This window comes from Chaetodon auriga, chromosome 24 (assembly GCF_051107435.1).
Source record: "Chaetodon auriga isolate fChaAug3 chromosome 24, fChaAug3.hap1, whole genome shotgun sequence".
NCBI lineage: Eukaryota > Metazoa > Chordata > Actinopteri > Chaetodontiformes > Chaetodontidae > Chaetodon > Chaetodon auriga.
Genome location: NC_135097.1, coordinates 743,748 through 765,109, shown reverse-complemented (window position 1 = coordinate 765,109; position 21,362 = coordinate 743,748). Strand labels below are relative to the sequence as shown.

Genomic DNA, 21,362 nt, shown 5'->3' with positions numbered 1-21,362 from the left:
GTGAACCTCGCTCCATCCTCACTGTGAATGACTGAGTCTTTCCGGGATGCCTCTTTCATAACCAATCATGATGCTCTCACCTGTTACCAATGAACCTGTTTACCTGTGGAATGTTCCAAACTGGTACTCCCTAAGAGTCTGCCCTCTGACCTGTTCTCTCTTTAGCCAGGCTAATGGATGGATTGTCAAGAAATCTGAAGTGTGACGATGCCATAACTTGGGAAATGTGAGTGGGTCATTTTTCTGTTGGTTCCAAATTTAACAGTAGAATTCTGAACAAGTTGGAGTCACTTAACAAAAGCCTGAAAGAAGCTACAGAGGAGTGTGCTTTCGTAGTCTAATCAGAATATTACAAAGGCATGGGAGACTTTCTCAGCATCCCAAGGAAAGTAGAACTGTCCTGGCAGTCGGAGTAGAAGCAGTGATTCATATCTGTGTTTTGCAAACGTTAAATTGTTGGAAGTTTTACTCCATCCGTCTCTTCATATGAGGAACTCTAGCAATCTGGCCTTTGTCTGGAGAAGTACAATGACGCCTGCAGGGTTGTTTGAAAGCACCAACCAATCAGCCATTCTTCATGCTGAGATCAATCACAGTCTCACATGATGAGCTACCTGTCATGTAATATGTCAGAACTTTCCTGGCTGAGAGTGACAATCTGTAGGTGCTTTAGTATGCTGTCAATGCTCTTAATTAAAAGATTCCATAGTTGTGACTGTCGAGCAGAGGAATGTAACTGAGCAAGAAATAGTTTGAAATGGTTGTTCATGAAAAACGTCCCTCTGAAAGAAAAATGTTTTTTCAGGTGTGCGGAGCTACTGAAAACTGCTTTACTGAGTCCAGTTTTCATACTGGAGACAGTCAGTAGAGCAGTGCCTGCCATCCTACATCAAACTTGCATCGTTGATCTATAATGAAATGACCTCAATCAGAGCCAGCATTGCTGCTGAGGTGAACACAGATTAGCTCAATAAACCCTGTAAAAAAAAGGTGTAACTAGAGGAAAATTCACCTGTATTACATTGGCTGAGCTCTGCAAGACTGTGGCTGAGTCAGACTCATCTAGCTCATGTGTTGACCCTGTACCAACAGTATTTTCAAACCAGGCGTTTGACAGTGTGTCACATCACGTCCTGCAGATTATAAATACATCTCTGCAAACAGAGAACAAACACTCAGAGACTTCAACTCATTCAAAACTCTGTAGCTCCACTCGAACCAGAACCAGTAGCAGAGAGCACATTGGTCCAGTTTCAGCTGCTCTGCACTGACTTCCTGTAGCATTCAGCGCTGATTTTAAGGTCCTCTTCCTTGTATACAAAGACCTGAATGGACTAGGACCAAGCTACATCGCTAACTATCTTGTTTATTATTTGCCTTGAAGAACACTGTGATCATCTGCTGCTGCTTTATTGGAGGTTTCCAGAAACAGTCGAAAGAAAATTGGTGATGCAGCCATTGTCCACGAAGCTCCAGAGCTCTGGAACAAACTCCCCTCAGATATCACAGAAGCAGTTCGCTGAATATTTTCCAAAGAAAGCTAAAAGCTGATCTCTTCACTTTGGCATTTAATTAACCAGCTGTTGGTTCCTGATACAGGTCTAAAACTAACTAGCTAACACACAGCTGCATTTATTTTAAAATGTCCTTTTTTATTTGATTTTATGCATTCTGTCTATTTTAACCTATATTTCATCATTTTATGCTGTGATTTGCTTTATCCCTATTTATATTTTGACCCTTATTCTACTGTCAGTGAATAAAGACTTGTGGTCTCTGGGGTAACACTGGGTTGTGCCCTACAGGCAGATAAGACCCATGGTGAGATGACATCCAGGAGGAGATGTTCTGAGTCGGCTGTGAAATGTGTGATTCAGTGTAATCCAGCCCTGTGGTGAATCAGCATCTGTAGAGAAGGAAAAACATTCTGTTGTGTCTGAAAACCATGTAAAGCAGTAGACGTCAGACGAAGAGTTCTTTAGAGCTTCATCCTTAGAGACTTCTTCAGGTTTTTATCCTTATTCTGCTCTATTTTTTACTTAGAATTTGATATTGTGTGGTTTTATGCATTGTCTTCATTTTCATTTTCATTCATTTTTCATTTTCAGTTATCATTTTTATCTATTTTTATGTCAATTCTTTGTCCTTTTTTTGTTTGTTTGTTTTCTATGTAACGTACTTAGCTGGTACATCTGATTTCTTTCTTGTAAAGCACTTTGAGCTGCAATTCCTGTATGAAAAGTATTATTATTATTATTATTATTATTATTATTATTATCAGAATCAGAAAAAGCTTTATTGCCAAGTACGATTTTACACACACGAGGAATCTGTTTTGGTGAAGTTGGTGTATGACACATCTACTAAAATAAGGCGTACAGGTCCTGAAGAGATGGGAGATTACAGCCAATCACCTTCTCTGCAGACCGAATGACACGCTGCAGTCTGCCCTTGTCCTTGGCGGTGGCAGCAGCGTACCAGACGGTGATGGAGGAGGTGAGGATGGACTCAATGATGGCTGTGTAGAAGTGCACCATCATTGTCTTTGGCAGGCTGAATTTCTTCAGCTGCCGTAGGAAGAACATCCTCTGCTGTGCTTTCCTGATGAGGGAGCTGATGTTCGGCTCCCACTTGAGGTCCTGGGAGATGATAGTTCCCAGGAAGCGGAAAGACTCCACAGTGTCAGTAGTGGAGTCACAGAGGGTGATGGGGGCGGGTGAGGCTGAGTTCTTCCTGTAGTCCACAACCATCTCCACTGTCTTTAGAGCGTTGAGCTCCAGGTTGTTCTGGTTGCACCAGGTCACCAGATGGTCAACCTCCCACCTGTAGGCGGACTCGTCGCCATCAGAGATGAGTCAGATGAGGGTGGTGTCGTCCGCAAACTTCAGGAGCTTGATGGACTGGTCACAGATGTGAGTTAAAGTTGAAGCAGAGTAAAAGATGTATTTAGGTTTTAAACCATGTGGTGATTAATATAGAAGCAGCAGTTTTATCAATTCTCAGTCAATTCCCTGACAGACTGGAAGCCAGTGCAGAGAATGGAGAACTCACTGCAGCGCCTTTATCAATCAGCAAATGGTGAGGGACCAAAACAAATATCTGTTTATTTGTTAACGTGTGTTCCAACCCATTGGACTTGTGGGCTCAGTCAGCATTGCTCTGCTGATTGAAGCCAAAATTAAAACCCAACATTGTGAAACTGCTTACAGCTGCTAAGCTGCACTGACAAACTGGATCAAGCATCCTAAACAGGTGACACCTGTGTCACACCTACAGGGACAGTATGTGGCAAATAGCTTCTTGACTGCTAACAAGAAGTTCCTGACTGAGCGTGTGAATCTATAGGCAGGCAGCGAAGGCATGATGTAGGTATTTCAGAACCACGTCAACGTAGTCATTATGTTGTCTTCTGTAAAATGTGACTGAGCAAGAAATACTTTGAAGAAGTTGAAGAATGTTTCCTGCAGTGATGAGCTCGCTCCATCACTGAAACTCACTCCAGCCAGTTTATATATTAAAGAATGTGAATTATGGAAAAATAAAGGCATTGTGCTTGACGACATAACAATCATGATTTGGGATTGTGATGAAATATGCACAGTTTTTTCTTGACATAACCGGAAATAAATGCAACAGCAGCAGGTCGGTGTCCTACCTGTTAGCTTGAGGGCAAGGAAGAGCTCCTCCTTGCATGAGAAACCAGAATCCGATGTTTTCTGACCAAGCCAGCCCACAAAAACGTCAACAGGTTTTTGTTTTTTGTTTTTTTTTGACTGACGGTCTCACCACGGGGCAGAGATGGACAAGGACCAGCCTCCCCAGGGTCTTCATCAGGTGTGATGTCAACGCAACTGGCCGGTAGCTGTTGAGGTTCTTGGGGTTCAGAGTCTTTGGCTCCGGTAACACACAGGATGTTTTCCACCGCTGTGCCACTCTCCCCAGCTTCAGGCTCAGGTTGAACATGTGCTCAACTGTCCTCACAACTGGTCTGTGGTGGACTTCAGAAACCTTGAGCTGATGCCATCCAGACCAACAGCTTGCCACACCTTGATCCTCCTTTTTGATAGATGTCTGCCACTCAAAGATGATGCATTTGTTTACCATCGTAAAATAACTAATACATATGTACACGCACATAAATACATGCATATATAGCATATGTGTGATACACACACACATTTATGTATAAGCTTCAATTTAGCTTCTGTCCGCCATCACTTATATTAATTGAATTTCAGTGGTCAGTGTGGAGAGGAGAAGAAATTACAGCAACCAATTACTCTTTTGAAGGTACATATGGGTGTGTCAGGATTGGTTGAAGGTAGACTTTACAAAATATGAACGTAGCCAGAATTAAAGCCAAACATGGTGAAACTGCTTACAGCTGCTAAGCTGCACTAACAAACTGGATCAAACATCCTAAACAGGTGACACCTGTGTCACACCTACAGGGACAGTATGTGGCAAATAGCTCATTGACTGCGAACAAGAAGTTCCTGACTGAGCGTGTGAATCTATAGGCAGGCAGCGAAGGCATGATGTAGGTATTTCAGAACCACATCAACGTAGTCATTATGTTGTCTTCTGTGAAATGTGACTGAGCAAGAAATACTTTGAAGAAGTTGAAGAATGTTTCCTGCAGCGATGAGCTCGCTCCATCACTGAAACTCATGTATGTATGTGTGTGTGACACACACACACACACACACATACATATATATGCATATATAAGATAAGCTGCTCTATTGATCTCACACCGGGGAAGTTATGTTGTTACAGACAGCAACAGTAGCAAGAATAAAAAGGAGACATAGAAAATGAACAAATAGACAATAAAAAGGAATACAAAATAGAAATCAACCATATAGAACTGTACATTATATACAAAAACTATATAAAAATAAAGTTGCCTTTAGAAGCACAGCTCATTTGTTGAGTGGAAAAAAAGAGGAAGACTCTGTCCACACAGACCCCCTCTATCTGTAGTGGAACAGCGTCAGCTCTCTTCTTCCTCCAGTCCATCACCATCTCGTTAGTTTTGCTGGCGTTCAGCAGGAGGTTATTTGCTGAGCACCGGGCTGCGAGCCTCTTGACCTCCTCCCTATATGCTGTCTCATCGCCCCGGACATGAGGCCCGCCACTGTCGTGCCATCCGCAGATTTCACTATGATGTTGGAGTGGTGGGATGGTACACAGTCATAAGTGTATAGGGCATGGCTCAGTGTGTGGGTGGTGGATGTTAGGGTCCCAAACCTCACTGTCTGTGGCCGGTCTGTCAGGAAGCTGTTAATCCAGTCGCAGGTGAGGGGTGAGAATCCAAGGTCAGACAGCTTCTGGAAGAGGATGTTTGGCAGTATGGTGCTGAATGCCAAGCTAAAATCAACAAACAGTATCCTGACATAGTTCCCCAACCCCTTCGTGTGGCTTGCGGCAGTTTGGAGGACGGTGGCTACGGCATCTGCTGTTGACCTGTTTGCCTTGTAGGCAAACTGGTGTTGATCAAAGTTCTGGGGGAGGCAGGACTTGAGGTGGGGCAGGACCTCAGAGGTCAGTGCCACTGGTCTGTAGTCATTGAGGCTGCTTATGGAGGCCTTCTTGGGTACCAGAACGATGGTGGCTGTTCTCAGGCAAGGTGGAAGAGTGGCCTGTTTCAGGAAGATGTTGAAGATCCTTGTTAGGACCCCTGACAGCTGGTCAGCGCAGGCCTTCAGTACTTTGGCCAGTACTCTGTCTGGTCCTGCTGCTTTGTGTGGGTTCACAGCTCTCAGGGCCCTTTTCACCTGATTCAACTGTAGCTCAAGCAGGTGGGTGTTTGAGGACAGAGGGGCGGTGGGGCCCCGCTGACTCAAGGCGGGTGAAAAAGCTATTTAGCTCTTCCACCAGCGCAGCATCGGTGTTTCCCGCTGCGGACGAGTTGCCCCTATAGTTTGTTCGGTGCTTCAGACCTTGCCACACTTGTCTGGGGATTGTTATCAAGCAGATGGTTCTTAACCTTCCTTGCATACTCCCTTTTTGCAGTCTTGAGTCCTCTCCTCAGGTCAGCCCTGGCCACACTGTACAAGTTTTGGTCATTGGCTTTGAAGGCAGAATCTCTGGCTCGTAGCAGTGACCGCACCTCCGCTACCATCCAGGTTTTTTGTTGTTGTAGACCCTAATGTGTTTATTAACTGTGACATTATCTGTGCAGGTTTTAATATAAAACAGTACAGTTTCAATATATTCATTCAACTCCAAATGATCAAATATTGACCAGTCTGTGTTGACTGATTGCGTCCTCAGGCCAGATTTTTACAGTTTTCTTTACTGGCTTGATTGTTCTTCAAGGGGTTTGTAAGCTGAAGTAGCAAAATGTGGGCTGACATGCCCAGGTGAGGAAGGGGTATTGTCCTGTATGCCTCCTCCACATTTGAATAGATTTTATCCAGTGTGTTTTTCCCTGTGGTGGGTCCTTTCACGTATTGCACAAATTTGGGTAAAACAGTCTTTAGGCGCGCCCCCGGCTGTCTACTGATCACTTCGTGCAGTAGGGAGAGGGTTAGGGTTAGGGTTATGGCAACATTTGCATCGGGAGGTACCAGCACGACTGTTATCTTCCTTGGTAAGAAAAAAGGTCTGCACATAACTGTCATGGTCTCCAGCTCAGGGGAACAATGGGTGTTTACAACTCTGCTGTCTCTACACCAACCTTGATGCACGTAGACACAAGGTCCTCCCCCACTAGTCTTTCCGGAGCTGAAGGTTCTATCGAAACGGTGCATAGTGTGTTGTGCAAGTTCCACTGCTGCGTCTGGAACAAGCGAGTGGAGCCAGGTTTCGATAATGATCGCCACGCGGCAGTCCCGGGTGTAGTCATTACCCGCCATCATTAGCTCCAACTCATGTGTTTTGTGGACAATCGATGTGGCGTTGCTTAGAAAAAGGCTTGGTAGAGCCGGTGGCTGCTTCCTTAGCCTGACTAGCAACCGCCTCCCAGGCCCAACAACGATCCAGGGAGAGTCTGGTGATCTCGCTATGGCTGGTGGTATATTGTGGGATCAATGACAGTCACTCGTGATTTTGGATCTACTTGTGTATCCAATGTCCCGCAACAATGTGGATAATAAAATAACACTAGAAATACATATAAGTACAGTAAAAAATTATGTAAGGCTTCACAGGATATTTGCATGAATTTAATTTTTGTTTATATGTTTATTATGTTTATTATGCTGGAATGATTGACCTGTGGTAGTGTTCGTGCTTACACAGTGGATTTAGCAGTCTGTTATTGAGGGAGCTGCTTAGGCTGGTAGGCAACATTTCTCTGGTGTTGTTCCCCTGAAGCTGCTCCTCCAGCCTCCTCCTGTAGCTGTCTTTGGCTTTTTTTATCTCCCTTTTCAGCTCCCTGGGAACCCTCCTCAGCTCATTTTTGTCCACAGATCTAAAAACCTTTCTGGCTCCTGTTCTACTTTTGGAGACTTTAGGAACCATAAGCAGGCCTGCATTCTGGGAACACTGTGTTCCAGTGGGGTAATAAGGTACTATGAGCTCTTTAAGATAAGAAGGTGCCTGACCATTTATGGCTTTGTGAGTAAGGAGGAGAATTTTAAATTCTATTCTGAACAGGGAGCCAGTGCAGAGTGGCTAATGTTGGAGAAATATGATCTCTCTTCCTCGTTTTTGTCAGAGCATGTGCTGCAGCATTGTGGAGCAACTGGAGAATATTTAGCAATGAATTTGGGCAGCCTGACAGTAATAGATGGTCTAGTTTTTCTGCATCATTTTGGGACAGGATGTGCCTGATTTTTGCAATGTTACGTAGGTGAAAAAAGGCAGTCCTTGAAATTTGTTTCACATGGGAGTGAAAGGACATGATCAAAGATCCCAGATTCTTTACAGTGGTGCTGGAGGCCAGCGCAATGCCATCCATAACTGCTGTGTCATCAGAAAGTGAGTTTCTAAGGCAGGTCATCCAGCTCTTCATGTCCTTAAGACACACCTGGAGTTTAGTTAAAGAAGTGGCTTTAATGGTTTTTGTGTTTTTGTGTGTGTTCGTGTGTTGATGTAATTTCATTATGCAGCCTGACAGAACTTTGGAAAGGTAACATCACCACGTTTCCCATTAAACAGTTGGATCTTCAAAGCATCCTGTTTAACTAAGAGTCAAACAGGTTAAGAGGTTTTAGCAAACTTGATGTTAAGGAAAATGTGTGTGAGATTGAGTGTGTGTGAGTAATTTCTGTCAGCGTAGATCAGTGTTAGAGCTCATGAAGTGGGGAACCTTTGAGTGTGTTGGTTCTTTGCCAATATGTGTGTGTACGCCTACTTCCATGGAACTCCTGCCAAACATCTAACACACCCACAGCCTCACAGCAGGATTTGAATAGTGAACGGCAGCGCTGGACAGAAACAGATGGGACAACGGATAAATGAACAAAGCGCTGCTGGAGAGATGAAGCTGTGACAGGATGAATGGTGAGTGACAACTTTCAAAATTAAACTGACAAACGGTGAGACGAAGACAGAACAGTTGAGATCTGAAGGTAACTCTTCACTCATAACAAGATCCTGGAGACGTCTTAGATCACGTTTTCAAAGTATAATACAGAACATGATGCTGTCAGTGTTGTGGTTTCTTGGCTCTCTCTTCTGGTGTGACATAAAACCAGTCACTCAGATTGTTTGTTGATATGTCAACAGTTGGTTTAATTCTTAAATCTAAACTTTTACATGCGTCCAGGTTTGAGTGAAAACCTGCCTCTGTTTTGTTGTGTTGTTATATCTGTTGCTGTCCATGTATCTCCAAATGTGGTGAACTTCTCAGATGAGCTGAAGGATTAAGTGTTCCCATGTGAAACACTGAGGAACAGAAGCAAAATGACAACCAAAACCACATCAGATGCTAAACGGCCACAAAGAGACAGAAAGCTTCTACAAAGAGAGACACTTAACAACTTCAAGGAGACACAACTCGACTCAAAAAACACTAAGTGGCCACAAAGAAACACAAACCATTTTCCATCCATTGTTAGTCATGGAGGTCAAACATTAGAGGAAACTGTCTTCCAACATCAGCAACATTTTAAACACAAATCAGTGGAGGTCAAAGGTCACAGCGGTCAGGCCAGGATGCAGTTTCACACGAGTTTCACAGCTGATGCTTCAGAATGAATTGACCCATATCGTGTACCAATATCAAATGACGTTCTCCTCTCAGTTGCTGATCAAAACTCGTCAGATTCCCCATATTTATACGACTTGCAACCTGAATCACAGCAGTACATTTTTTGAACTTCCTGCCTGATGTCAGAGGAAAATGGCCGCCCTGTGAATATGGTCTATAGCAAGCCATCCTAACAGAGGTAGCATTTGAAGGAGCAGAGGTTGGGGTAGAGACATCTAATCGTTTAGTCGATCTAACATTATTAGAATGGTTTATTTTGTTGTTTTTGTGAACTGCATTTAAATCTCTCCAGTGTACAGTGTTCGCATTTTGACCAAGAACATTACTTCACATTTTAAACGTGAGTCATATATTAAGAAGCTCATGTTGGCTTTCCAGTTATTTCAGTTAGTCACACAATAATCACCCCTGTCTTAGTAACAAATAAGGAGTTATGTAAGGACTGGTTTGTGTAATGCAGGCGACAGTACTTCACTGTGTGGCTCTGTGAGCCGTCACTACGTCACCAAACTCCTACAACCAAATATTTCACAAAGATGCACAGGTGAATGTTGAACAGATTGAACTGTAACTCCATTACATTCTCCCCTCTTTAGCAGTGTGCTACATGATATCCTATATGAGCATGTATAGAGTCAATCACATATTCAATAATTTACTTAGATAAGCAGGCAGTTGAACCGTCAAACTTGACTCAAATTTACAGTCCAGGAACAGCAGGCGACCTGCTGCTGTTTGTGTCATGAAAGCAGCTTTGTTTAAAACAGGCGACTGGTTTGGTCTGGTTTACATACCCCCCCCCCCCCCCACACACACACACACACACACACACACACGCAAACAGAGGCGTCAATGTCTGCTGTGTTTAGGTAAATAATAAAACTGCAGTATGACACTACATTCATTCCACAGCTGTTTAGCAGTTCTGCTTCATATCAAGGTTTTACATTAAAACATGTAAAAAGTGTCTAAAACACATCACAGCGCAGCAACCTATCCTACATACCTGAATAAATTAAGTGTCATACAGAAAAAATATCTCAGATTTATATCCCATTCAAATAGATATGCACCCTCTGCACCCCTTTTTAAAAAATATCAAGTACTCCCCATTGACAAGGTAAATGTTTATCAAACATGCTTACTCATCCATAAGTTTATATATAGGAAACAAGATCTTCCAGACACTTTTCAGAATTTGTTCATCCCCACCTCACATGTACACACATATCAAACTAGACACAGCAACAACAGTCTACTCTTACCCCGCACACGGACTTCAAGACACCAATTTAACATGACTTTTAGAGGTCCTACGCTCTGGAGTGAACTAAGCTCACCACTAAGATTAATGTCCTCCCATTCTGCTTTCAAAAAGCATTTGAAAAAATTTCTGTTATCCGCCTGATCCCTGTACTCATCCTTCGCAAACAGATTTTATCAATCCTCCTGATTGTGGGTGGCTTGCTCTTGCTGCGTCTTTCCTGGATTTAACATGTATTTGTCATGGGATTGATATGGGCAGGTGTGGAACTCTGTACAAGCCTGCTGAGGCTTCGTTCCCACCTTGCACAGTTTTTGTACTTGTACTAAACTTATGCTAAACAAATAAACTAAACTAAACTAAGATTAACCGGACGTTTCCAACCTTTTTGGCTTGCTGGCCCCTTGAAAACAGTGTGGAGTTGTGGCCCCCGTCACACTCAGATGTCTGTGAGTTGCTATCAGTTCCGTCAAAGAGACATTTCCCCTCTAAACTTCTCACATAGTTCCATTTAAATCACTGTTTGAGGCCAGAGACTAGAAATTATTCAACAAAATCAAAGATGAGAGAAAAGTCCAGAAGTGAAACCAGCTTTGGTAACTTTGTTTCTTCTTCTCCCACTAATCATCTAATGACCCCTCAGGTTTATCTGGTGACCCTTTGGAGGGGCCCAACCCTTAGGTAGTACCTCTCTAATTATCATATCATGTCGTATTCATATTTGTGAAATATTATTGCAGATTTGTGAGTTAACAAACCATGATTATGGAGGAAACACGTCATAATAAGAAAAACAGCATAACTTAGAGATCTTAAACGTGCAATAAGTGATTCTTTGACGGATAAACAAAGAGTCACTATAAAGTTCAGGAAAGCCAAGGAGAGCCACAGATTCAGCTGATAATTCTCTACCAGACACGTTCAGGGTGGCATGTTATTCCTGGTGAAAGTGCAGGATCTCTAACAGACATGGACATTCAGTCCGAATCCTGCTAATGTTTGTATTAAGTATTTATTTGTGTGTCAAAAATTCTATGTATTGGAATGTGTTCAGTGCAAACACAGCTACTAACCACTCGAATCGTCATCTGCCATAACTCCTCAGTGACTGTGGAGTTGCTGGCTTGTTTCCATGATGACGATGCGTTCAAGTACCGTGCCTACACCTTCACCTACCTGCTGCTGTTTCCTGTGGCGTTTCTCTGCAACATCGGAGCGCTGGCGGTCTTTTTCCTGCAGAGCAGCCGCAGGTCTGACCACACAAACACAAACATGCATCGGTATCCTTGTGAGGTCTCACCACTGACTTCCATTCATTCTCAACCTTCAGCATCAGAGCTACTTTACCCCAACGCTGAAGTCCCAACATTAAGAGAGCCTCCAATACTGAATTTGATTTGCAAGCTGTGAGTGCTGCATAGGTAGCATGCTCATCAGATGTACATTACTTGGCCAAAGGTCTGTGGACATCTGGACATTGCCAGTGGTGCAAAGTAACCACGTACATGTGCTTATACACAAATTTGAGGTACTTTACTTGAGTATTTTATTTTCATGCTACTTTGTCCCATACTCCAGCACTTCTCAAAGGGAAATACTGTACTTTTTACTTCATCACATTTACCTGACAGATGTAGTTACTCGTTACTGTACAAATCCAAATTTTTACTCACAAAACATAAGACTTTATCAATTTTGATGTTTTCTCATCAATTAAAATACCCAGCAGTTTATACAAGTACAGCTGAAATGATAAGTTCATTAATCGATTATTCAATTGACAGAAAATTAATGAACTCTTTTGCTGATGGTTGAAGTGATTTTTCCTGGAAAAACATTTCATGGTTGAGCTTCTCAAATGTGAAGATTTGCTGTTTTTCCTTTGGATCATTTCAATCTGTTGAATGTATTTGTAATAATATGGAGGTTTTGGCTCGACAGGATCTGCTGATCACATTTCTCCATCAAAGTGCTTCAAAAGTGGAATTCTTTCTATTCATTATAGTATTATTGTTAAGGGGTGTGTCGCTGCAGTGATTCGTCTGTAGAATCGTAGCACATTATTATCTGATGTGTACTCAGTGAGAAAACTCTTTATGTTAGGAGGGTTCTGTTTTTGTTGTTTGTGGGTTTTTTCTGTATTTGTAAGGTAAAGGGTTGAATTTGAAGACAAAACTTGGATAAATCTAAATCCTGCTACCCAAAGGTTAAAGGTTTGAACTGAGAGCGTTGAGAGGTTCTGATGTAAACACTTAAAGCAGCAGACTGTGTGCAGATCAATTATCTGTGTAATAATATACTTTACTGTGGAGTATGTGTCCATCAGAAAACATGGAAACCTGCGTCTCCACTTAAATGCAAATATTAACAGACTTGTTCTTTTACATAATTGGTTAACTCGGGGCCACATCCAGAACAGCCATTGTATACTGGAGGCGACTGTCTGAGACACGTTCACCTTTTGATGTCTTCACTGTTTTATGATCCGATATTTATTCAAATTCTACTTTTCATATTTTTCTAAATGATTCAGCATACAGTGCAAACCTGCATTAAACATTACAATTAGTGAACCAATTAAGATATTATGTTTATAACTAAATGGTGCTGCATCAAAAACATAACCTGTTGATGGTTTCCTGTAATATAAATGCCCAACAGTATTTATTATCATATCCATAGAGACAAGATGCCAGCAGGGAAGGTCTGGACAGGATTTAACTATACTATACTATACTATACTATACTATACTATACTATACTATACTACATCTACTCAACCGCACAGAGTCAATATATTTCATGTTCTTCCTCATCAGCTTCATTGATTTCTGTAAATATCTGCTTATTGTGAATCTGATGCAGCCGTTCACGAGCGATGATGGAGTGAGGTTCACCACTTTGTGAACACGATTGGATGAAGGAGGTTAATACATGGACTCAGGAACACTTCAGGAAACTGCTGTCAGTGAACACAGTTTGATTATTGATGATTGACTCTGTTTTGAAGTTTTACACAGAGTCCAGACTTTGTAAGAATTGAGGTTGTAGATGAAAAGTGTCTGCATGTCTCTTACTGTCTTACTTGCTCTTACTGTAATTAAAGCTTCTGGCTGCAGCCTGTTTATATAGAGTCACTCACAGCTATGTGGTGGTTTCACAGAGCACAGTGTGGTGTTTCTGACAGCCGTGAATGAGAAGCAAACATCTGGATGTTTATCCAAAAACCTGGAGTGGCTTCTGATTGGATCAGCTCACGGCATCCTTACTTTCTTCCTTTGGTGGTGACTGTGACTCAGGAGGTAGAGCTGTTGTCCACCCATCAGAAGGTCCCTGGTTCGATGCCTACTCTCAACAGTCTACATGTCGAACTATCACTGGGCAAGATGTGTGCCATCGGTGTGCAAGTGTGTGTCTGAATGGTGACTCCTTGCATTTATGGACTCCACAGATGCACAAGGAAGGAGCTCCACTCAGATGCATGTTTAGCAGCATCAACTCAGTTACCTACAACATATCCAAACATCCGAGCTACTTTGGTTGGAAACGCTCCACACCACACCAAAACCTCCTAAGATTTTGCTAACATGGTGGGAAATATAAAACTGCACCTGGATGAAACCATGGTATCTGAAGATGTCACTTCACTCTTCACATGCATCCCCACCCTGGAATCAGTAAAGACTGTGAGGAAATGGCTGCTACAGGACAGTACTCTCTCCAACAGAACCAACCTCACCCCAGATCACATATGTGCCCTGCTAGGCTTCTATTTCCAGCTCAACCAGGGTTTCTACAGACAGAAGCATGGGTGTGCCATGGGGTCACTGGTCTCTCCTATGGTGGCCAATCTCTTTATGGAGGAAGTAGAGAGCAGAGCCCTGATCTCCTTCACAGGAACTCCTGCCAGCCATTGGTTTAGGTATCTGGATGACACCTGGGTCTAGAATAAGAACACAGGAAGTGGAAGCTTTCATGGATCATATCAATGCACTGTACAGCAACAAGTTCACTCAGGAGGATGCCAAAGGAGACAGCCTGGCCTTTTTGGATGGCGCAGTGCACACTGAAGAGGACAGGAGCCTCAATATTGAAGAAAACCCATGTCCACTGATCAATATTTGCTCTCTGATTCTCACCACCCTCTGGATCACAAGCTGGAGGTTATCAGAACCAAACACCATCGGGCTCAGACCGTTCCCGCAAGGACAGAAGGCAAGGACAAGGAGCAGAAACACGTCAGGGAGGCACTCAGAACGTGTGGTTACCCAAACTGGGCTTTGATCAAGACCGCCAGAAGACACAGAGCAGAAGAGAAGAAAAGGACGATCAACTGAAGAACATTGTCATCGTCTACAGTACAGGAGTATCTGAAAAACTCAGGAGGATTTTCAACAAACACCACATCCCTGTTCACTTCAAGCTCCATAACACTCTTGTCCACCCCAAGGACAAAACACCCAGACACAAGCAGAGCAATGCAGTGTATGCAGTGCATTGGAATGCACAGACTTCTACAATGAATAAACAAAACAACTGCTTCACAAGTGCATGACACAACACAGGAGAGCCAACGCCTCAGGTCACGACTCAGCTGTCCACCCACACCTCAAGGACAAGGAACATTCTTTTGAGTACTTATTTTGACCAGAGAAGACTGATGCTTAGAAAGATGAGTGAAAGAAGCCATTCATGTCAAACCGGAAAGACCATCAAAAGACCAGGAGGTGTCTACAACCCCACTTACAATGCAGTCCTGAGGCCCCTCCCCAGGCAGCTTAAAATCCATTTACACCATGACTCATGTCACCTTACCAACTCACTTGATGCTGGGTGGGTCAGTGATCCTGCAAGAGGATAAATGCCTGAGACTTCCCACCACTCAGTTAGAACTAAAGAAGTCCAGTTACCTTTGGAAAGCACCAAGAAGTACCATGACCTGGATGAATGAGACACACCCTAACCATAACCAGAACTACTGCTTGCCGAACTCTTACCCTAACCTTAAACTAAACCTAGCCTTAAGCTAAGGCTTAACCCTAAAATTTAATGATTTATTTTACAGGGAACTGCATTTTGTTCCCATAAGGAAGGCGAGTCCCCACTATGTGACTGTGTAAACACATTTATGTCCCCACAACGAGTAATACATGGCCACACACACACACACACACACACACACACACACACACAATGGCCTGGTTATGGGTCCAAGATGTTTGAATAGAACAAGTAAGATGGTTATTCATGTCCCTGTGTGCCTGATTTGCATGCACCGTGGTATGCAAATGCACAATAATGTGACAGTGTTACGTATTTGTTTGAAAAGGAGGGAGGTCCCCGTGTGCATTAATACTGAGGATCTGCTGATACACAGTCCAGTCTGATCATTATATTCACCTAAATGTTGATTAAATATGTATCAGACACACATAACAAAAACTGCTGTAGCTGCTAATCTGAAACGACTTATGTTTCACAAGTTCAGATGTATTAAGTTTCTCATCTGAAATTATTGATCTCTCTGTTTGGAGTTGATGAACTACAGAAACTTTCAGTCCGCTCAGGAGGTATTAAAGAGTGGAGCTTCATCCATCACAACTCATCTTCATCAAGTGTTTCACTCAGGATATCTCTATTGGAAAGGGAAAGCTGCTGCGTGGCATGCAGCTGCGTCGAAACAAAAAAACTAAGCAAAAAAATAAAAGTTGCTCTGACATCCACTGACGGATTAAAGCTGAAGAAAAAGGTTCATCTTCTGATTACTAATGAAGACAGAAAGCACTGTGTCTCCTCATTCATGTCAAAGCAGGATTTTCCTGTTGCTGCTGTTTTAAACAACTCAAACTAATGATTCTTTTCATTCTGGATCAATCTGATGATCATTTCCTCCATTGATCGATCGATCGATCGTTTGCTTTGGAAACATTGGGAAAATAGTGAGAAATGTGGTCACAATGAGCCCAAAGTGACGCCTTCACCAGGTTTGTTTGGTCCAACCAACAGTCCAAAGATCCACATGATTCCAAACATATTCAGATCATTTTTAGTTTAATTTAGAACCAGACTACATATTTTATGTACTCTTTGTATGGTTTGTGTGTAAAAATCTCCATTTGTAAAGTAACTTGTAACTACAGCCAAAGTTGCAAGAAGATATAAGACAAATAAAGTTCAAGAAGCTCAAATTTGTATTTAATTACAATTACAATTTGTTATTTGGCAGACGCTTTTATCCAAAGCGACATACATATGAGATTTTCATACATCACAAGCAAGGTTCTAGATGGGAACACCAGGCGCTGTTCCTGGGCAGAACGTAGTGAGCAGGAGGGAGCATAAACCTGAGTGAGGGGGTTCAGGTAGGTCGGAGCGGCTTTGGTGGCAGTTTCGTAGGTGAGCATCAAGGACTTATACTTGACAGGCAGCAACTGGGAGCCAGAGGAGGGACATGAACAGCAGAGTGACAGGTTCCCTTTGGGCTGGTAAAGGACCAGGCGAGCCACCGCATTCTGGATCGACGGCAAGGGTTTTGGTGAGCATGCTGGGAGCCCTGCCAGTAAGGAATTACAGTAGTCCAGGTGTGATAGTAGCAACGCTTGTACTAGGAGTTGTGTTACATGCTCAGACAGGTAGGGTCTGATCTTCCTGATGCTGTACAGGGCGAATCGGCATGACCGAGCAACAGAGGCCACATGCTCTTTAAAAATGAGTTGATCATCAATCATCACATTCAAATTTGTGACAGATTTTGTGGGAGTGAGCAGAGCTGAGTCGAGCTGGACACTGATCTGTTGTTGAATAGAGGGACCGGCCAGGATGGTTGCTGATGGTTGAAACCGTATCAGTAAAGGAACCAAAGTGAGCTGCTGTGAGCCAAGTTGAGGGTGGAGGCGGTGGAGGGTTGAGTAGTGAGTTAAAAGCAGAAAATAGTGTCCCTACTACTGATTTTCTCCTGATAATAATTTTCAGGTGGGAGGAGAATGCAGACAGGAGAGTCTGATAGTCTGAGGTCAGAGGTTTTGCTTCATTTTCTCTCAGCTGCTCTGAGCACCGTCTGTTGCTCTCTTAGTTTTGGGAAATGAGTGCGACCTCCACGTCCGTCAGGACGAGGTATGCAGGAGAAAGTTGAGTCAGCTGACAGTGCAGCTGGTGTGGCTGTGTTTTCTGGACGGATCCAGGTCTTAGTCAGGGCTAGTGCCTGAATTTGATGCACTTTACAAGTGCTTGGATAAATTCTGTTTTGTTTACAGCAGACTGGGAATTCCATAGGGCAAAGGAAGAAGCAGAGGGAGTAGCTGAGGTTTTTCTGAGTGGTTAGAGGTTCTCAGGGTTGCGTTGCCTTTTATGGCCAATACTTTTTTTTGCGTACCCTGGATGACCGGGATAGACTGGTAGTGCATGGTGTGAGTGCGCAGTGAGGCAGCGGGAGACGTGTAAGAGTAGTGGTGGTTACTTGTTACTTGTCCTTGCTCAGTGGACTCAGAGTAGTAGACTCGAAGTAGACTTAACAACAGTACTTAAATGTAAATGTAAAGTAAATGTACACCGCCATCAGTCAGACCCCCCCACTCTCCCTATAATTAAAATCCTGAAATGTCTGCAGATTGTTTTACTGCCCTTCAGGAGGAAAAGCTTTAATAACTCCTCAAACTGTTGATGTAGATCAACGACAGCCCCTAGAGGCCATCGGAGGAACTGCAGCTCAATATGCTCAACATGGTTGCACTTCTCCCAGCCCTGCTCTGACTCTCTCTTCCTGTTTCACTGACAGAAGCTCCGCCTCCTGCATCATCATGATGAACCTCGCCCTATCAGATGGCAGCTTCTCCCTCACCCTCCCACTGCGACTGACTTATTACTTCAGGGATGGGGTGTGGGACTTCCCTGATTGGCTGTGTCGGCTGTGCATCTACGGCTTCTATGTCAACCTGTACACAAGGTAACACACACGCACACACACACACACACACACACACACACACACACACACACACACTGATTAAAAGACAAAATGACTGGAGTTCTCCTCTTCCTCCCTCAGCATCCTCTTCCTCACCCTACTGAGCGTGCTCCGCTGGCTCGCTGTGACCCAGCCCCTTCGACACCGCACTCTGGCCACGCCCTCTCGGACCTTATTGGTCTGTCTGGGAGTCTGGCTGTTTGTGGGCGCGTCCTCCACCCCCTTCCTGTCCAATGGGGTGACAGACAGGTGAGTCGACGCCACAGACAGAAAATATGAGCTTTGTACCAGGTTCTATTGTTAAACCGTAGATTTAAAAATAAACAGCTTTCAAATGTGATGTTTTTAAAGGTTTTCAGTGTTTTCACTTCATCTTTCAAATCATCGGTTTTTTATTGAATTTTGAAAGGACAGAAAACACAGAAACACAGAGACCGAGTTTGATTTGAATCTTTTTTATCTAATTAAATTTCACGTTTCAAATTTTTATCTTTTTACTTTTATCTCCTGGTTTTTTTTTCATATTTCCTTAAATCTACACTATAAGTTCTAAAATATATGTAATATGATATGATAAAAATGCAGTGTTTTTAGCTTTAGTACTTTTGGTAAACTTTATCTTTTTAAATTTGTGAAATTGTTATTTAAAGTCTTTATCATTTTATCCACTGACTTTACTTTATCTCCCTTTTTCAGTGCGTCACTTTTTTTATGTTGTATGTTTTTACCCAGCTGAGTTAATAAATGAAATAAAGAACTGACTGTTTTTGCATCTTTAATTATTTAAACCTTTTCTTAACATCTATTATTAAAGTTGTTTTTAATAAACCTTTTAGTCTTCAGGCGTGAACATTCTGATGTCTTGGTCCAATTCTGCGTCACTCTGGTTTCTTTCCGTCCAGCCAGTCATTGTTTCCTGCTGCTGCTGACAGATAACCCTTCACAGTATCTGCAGCGAGCTGTCTGGAAGGGTGGCGGTCCGTCGAAACACTGACGGAGCACACTGTAATTCTCAGAAGAGCTGAAGGAAAATGTCTTTGACTTCTGCCGTTTGAACCATGGAGCCTGTTGGCCTGAGCTGCATTAGACAGCAGCTTTCTCGTTTGCTGACTTTGATTTGTTTGTGTGTTTATACTGATGATCAGCTGCTGCAGCTCTCTGTTACTGTAGACACAGAGACAAACATACAAGTCCTGCAAGACTGTGCTGTTGTTCAGGACTAATGAGAAGAAGAATCTTTATGACATGCTTTTTCCAATGCCTGACAGATTTTTGAAACATGCTGGTAAAGTGTCTCTGGAAGCTGTGAACCCGCAGCACTGTCATCACCTCTGCATAGCTTTTTAGCCTGGTTTACCTCCTAGTTTTGGCTCTGCAGTGCACTTATATCAGGTTCAGTCTCTGTGTTTGCAGCAGCAGAAGCAGCAGTCGCTGTTCTCAGAGAAAAAGCTGTAAAAAGCCACCGTACACTCCCTGTAAATAACGCGGTCAGAGAGCCGCTGGTGAAAATGCACAGATCATCCTTAACCTTCCAGACCTTACTGCTGCTGCCCTCAGGATAAAGCTCACCTCTGGATAAGTGATCAGGACGCCGTTTGTCCTGTGTGTCGTTTGACTGTTCTGGCTGTGATGAACTGTGCAGCGATGAGAAATGAAGGGGACCGTGATGTTAATTTTGAACTGAACACAGATTTCAAAGCTGTGGTTCACCTGTTTGCTTCTCTCTCCACACTGTCTCTCAGGGCAGGGTTTCCTCGTTGCTTCGAGCCATCTAGCCCCTCCTCTTGGGAGCGTGTCCTGATCTTAAACTACGTGGCATTGGCCTTTGGCTTCCTCCTCCCTTTCCTCACTATCATCATTTGCTACAGCAGACTCGTTCGACGCCTGACGGCCCGCTCCGACCTGCACGGCACCAGTCTTTCCAGCAGCGCTCGTGGTCGCAGCAGACGCCGCTCCGTGCACCTGATCACCATGGTGACAGCAACCTTCCTGCTCTGCTTTTTGCCCTATCACGTGATTCGATCTCTGCACCTGCACGCCGTGTGCGGCGGCTGGAACTGTGACGTCACGGTGGCGCTGCAGCGGGCGGTGGTGGTGACGCTGTGTCTGGCGGCGTCTAACAGCGTGGTCAACCCACTGCTGTATTACTACTCCACCAGGACATTCAGAAACAGCATGAGGGATGCTCACTCCTCTCTGCTGTCCTCCAGAGGGGGGTCCTTCAGGCCAAGACTGGCTCTGACGAAGAGAAGGAATACCACCTGAGAGACCTGGAAGGTCCTGCGACTGGGCCACTCCCACTTCCTACTGACGTGCTGTTAAGGAGGGCCCAGGTGTCATGACTGAGATCCAGGTGTGTTTGCACTGAAAGCCGACCTCAGATAAAACTGACAGTGCTCTGGCCTTTTTTTCTTCTTGTCAACGAGTCTCATGTTCAGACTCACTGGATGAATCCGCGAACAGTTCGGTGTTTGTGTCAGCTGATTGATCTTCCTCATCAGTGAGCCTCACTGTTGTCCGTCATCACATGAACAAGCACACTGTATTTTATTCACACACACACACACACACACTCGCTAAAGCACCAAACGTGGATTCATCCGCCGCTGAAAGTAGTCCCAACAGATGCTCCGTGTCCTCCAGTTTGTCTGATGGAATCCACAGCGAGCAGCACTTTGAGGAAACAATGAAGCTTTTAAACATGAATCTACATTTCTGAGGTGTTTTGAAAGGTTTACATCAGACTAATGAAATGTTGGTTTGAGTGTGTGTGAGATTTGTGTGCTTGTAAAGGATTGTTTAAGTGAGGCATGTGATGCGGTTTCCACGTTTGTTTGTCATGTGTAGCAGAAACATCTTTGTATGAGGATCCCACAGGAAACATCTCCGTTCACACTCAGTACTTTGGTTTCTTTGTTTTCATAAAGATGTGTAACTTTCTTCGGGCTGAAGTATCTCCTGTGTTTCTTGAG

General features: G+C 43.5%; 1 protein-coding gene across 1 annotated transcript; it reads left to right on the top strand.

Annotated features, from left to right (window-relative positions):
• Nucleotides 1-11,471: 11,471 nt before the first annotated feature.
• cysltr3 (cysteinyl leukotriene receptor 3) lies at nucleotides 11,472-20,655 on the top strand. The gene is made up of 4 exons (XM_076725548.1): nucleotides 11,472-11,677; nucleotides 18,202-18,369; nucleotides 18,472-18,639; nucleotides 20,133-20,655. The coding sequence occupies exons 1-4, from the start codon at nucleotides 11,472-11,474 to the stop codon at nucleotides 20,653-20,655; spliced, it is 1,065 nt and encodes a 354-aa protein (XP_076581663.1).
• Nucleotides 20,656-21,362: the final 707 nt, after the last annotated feature.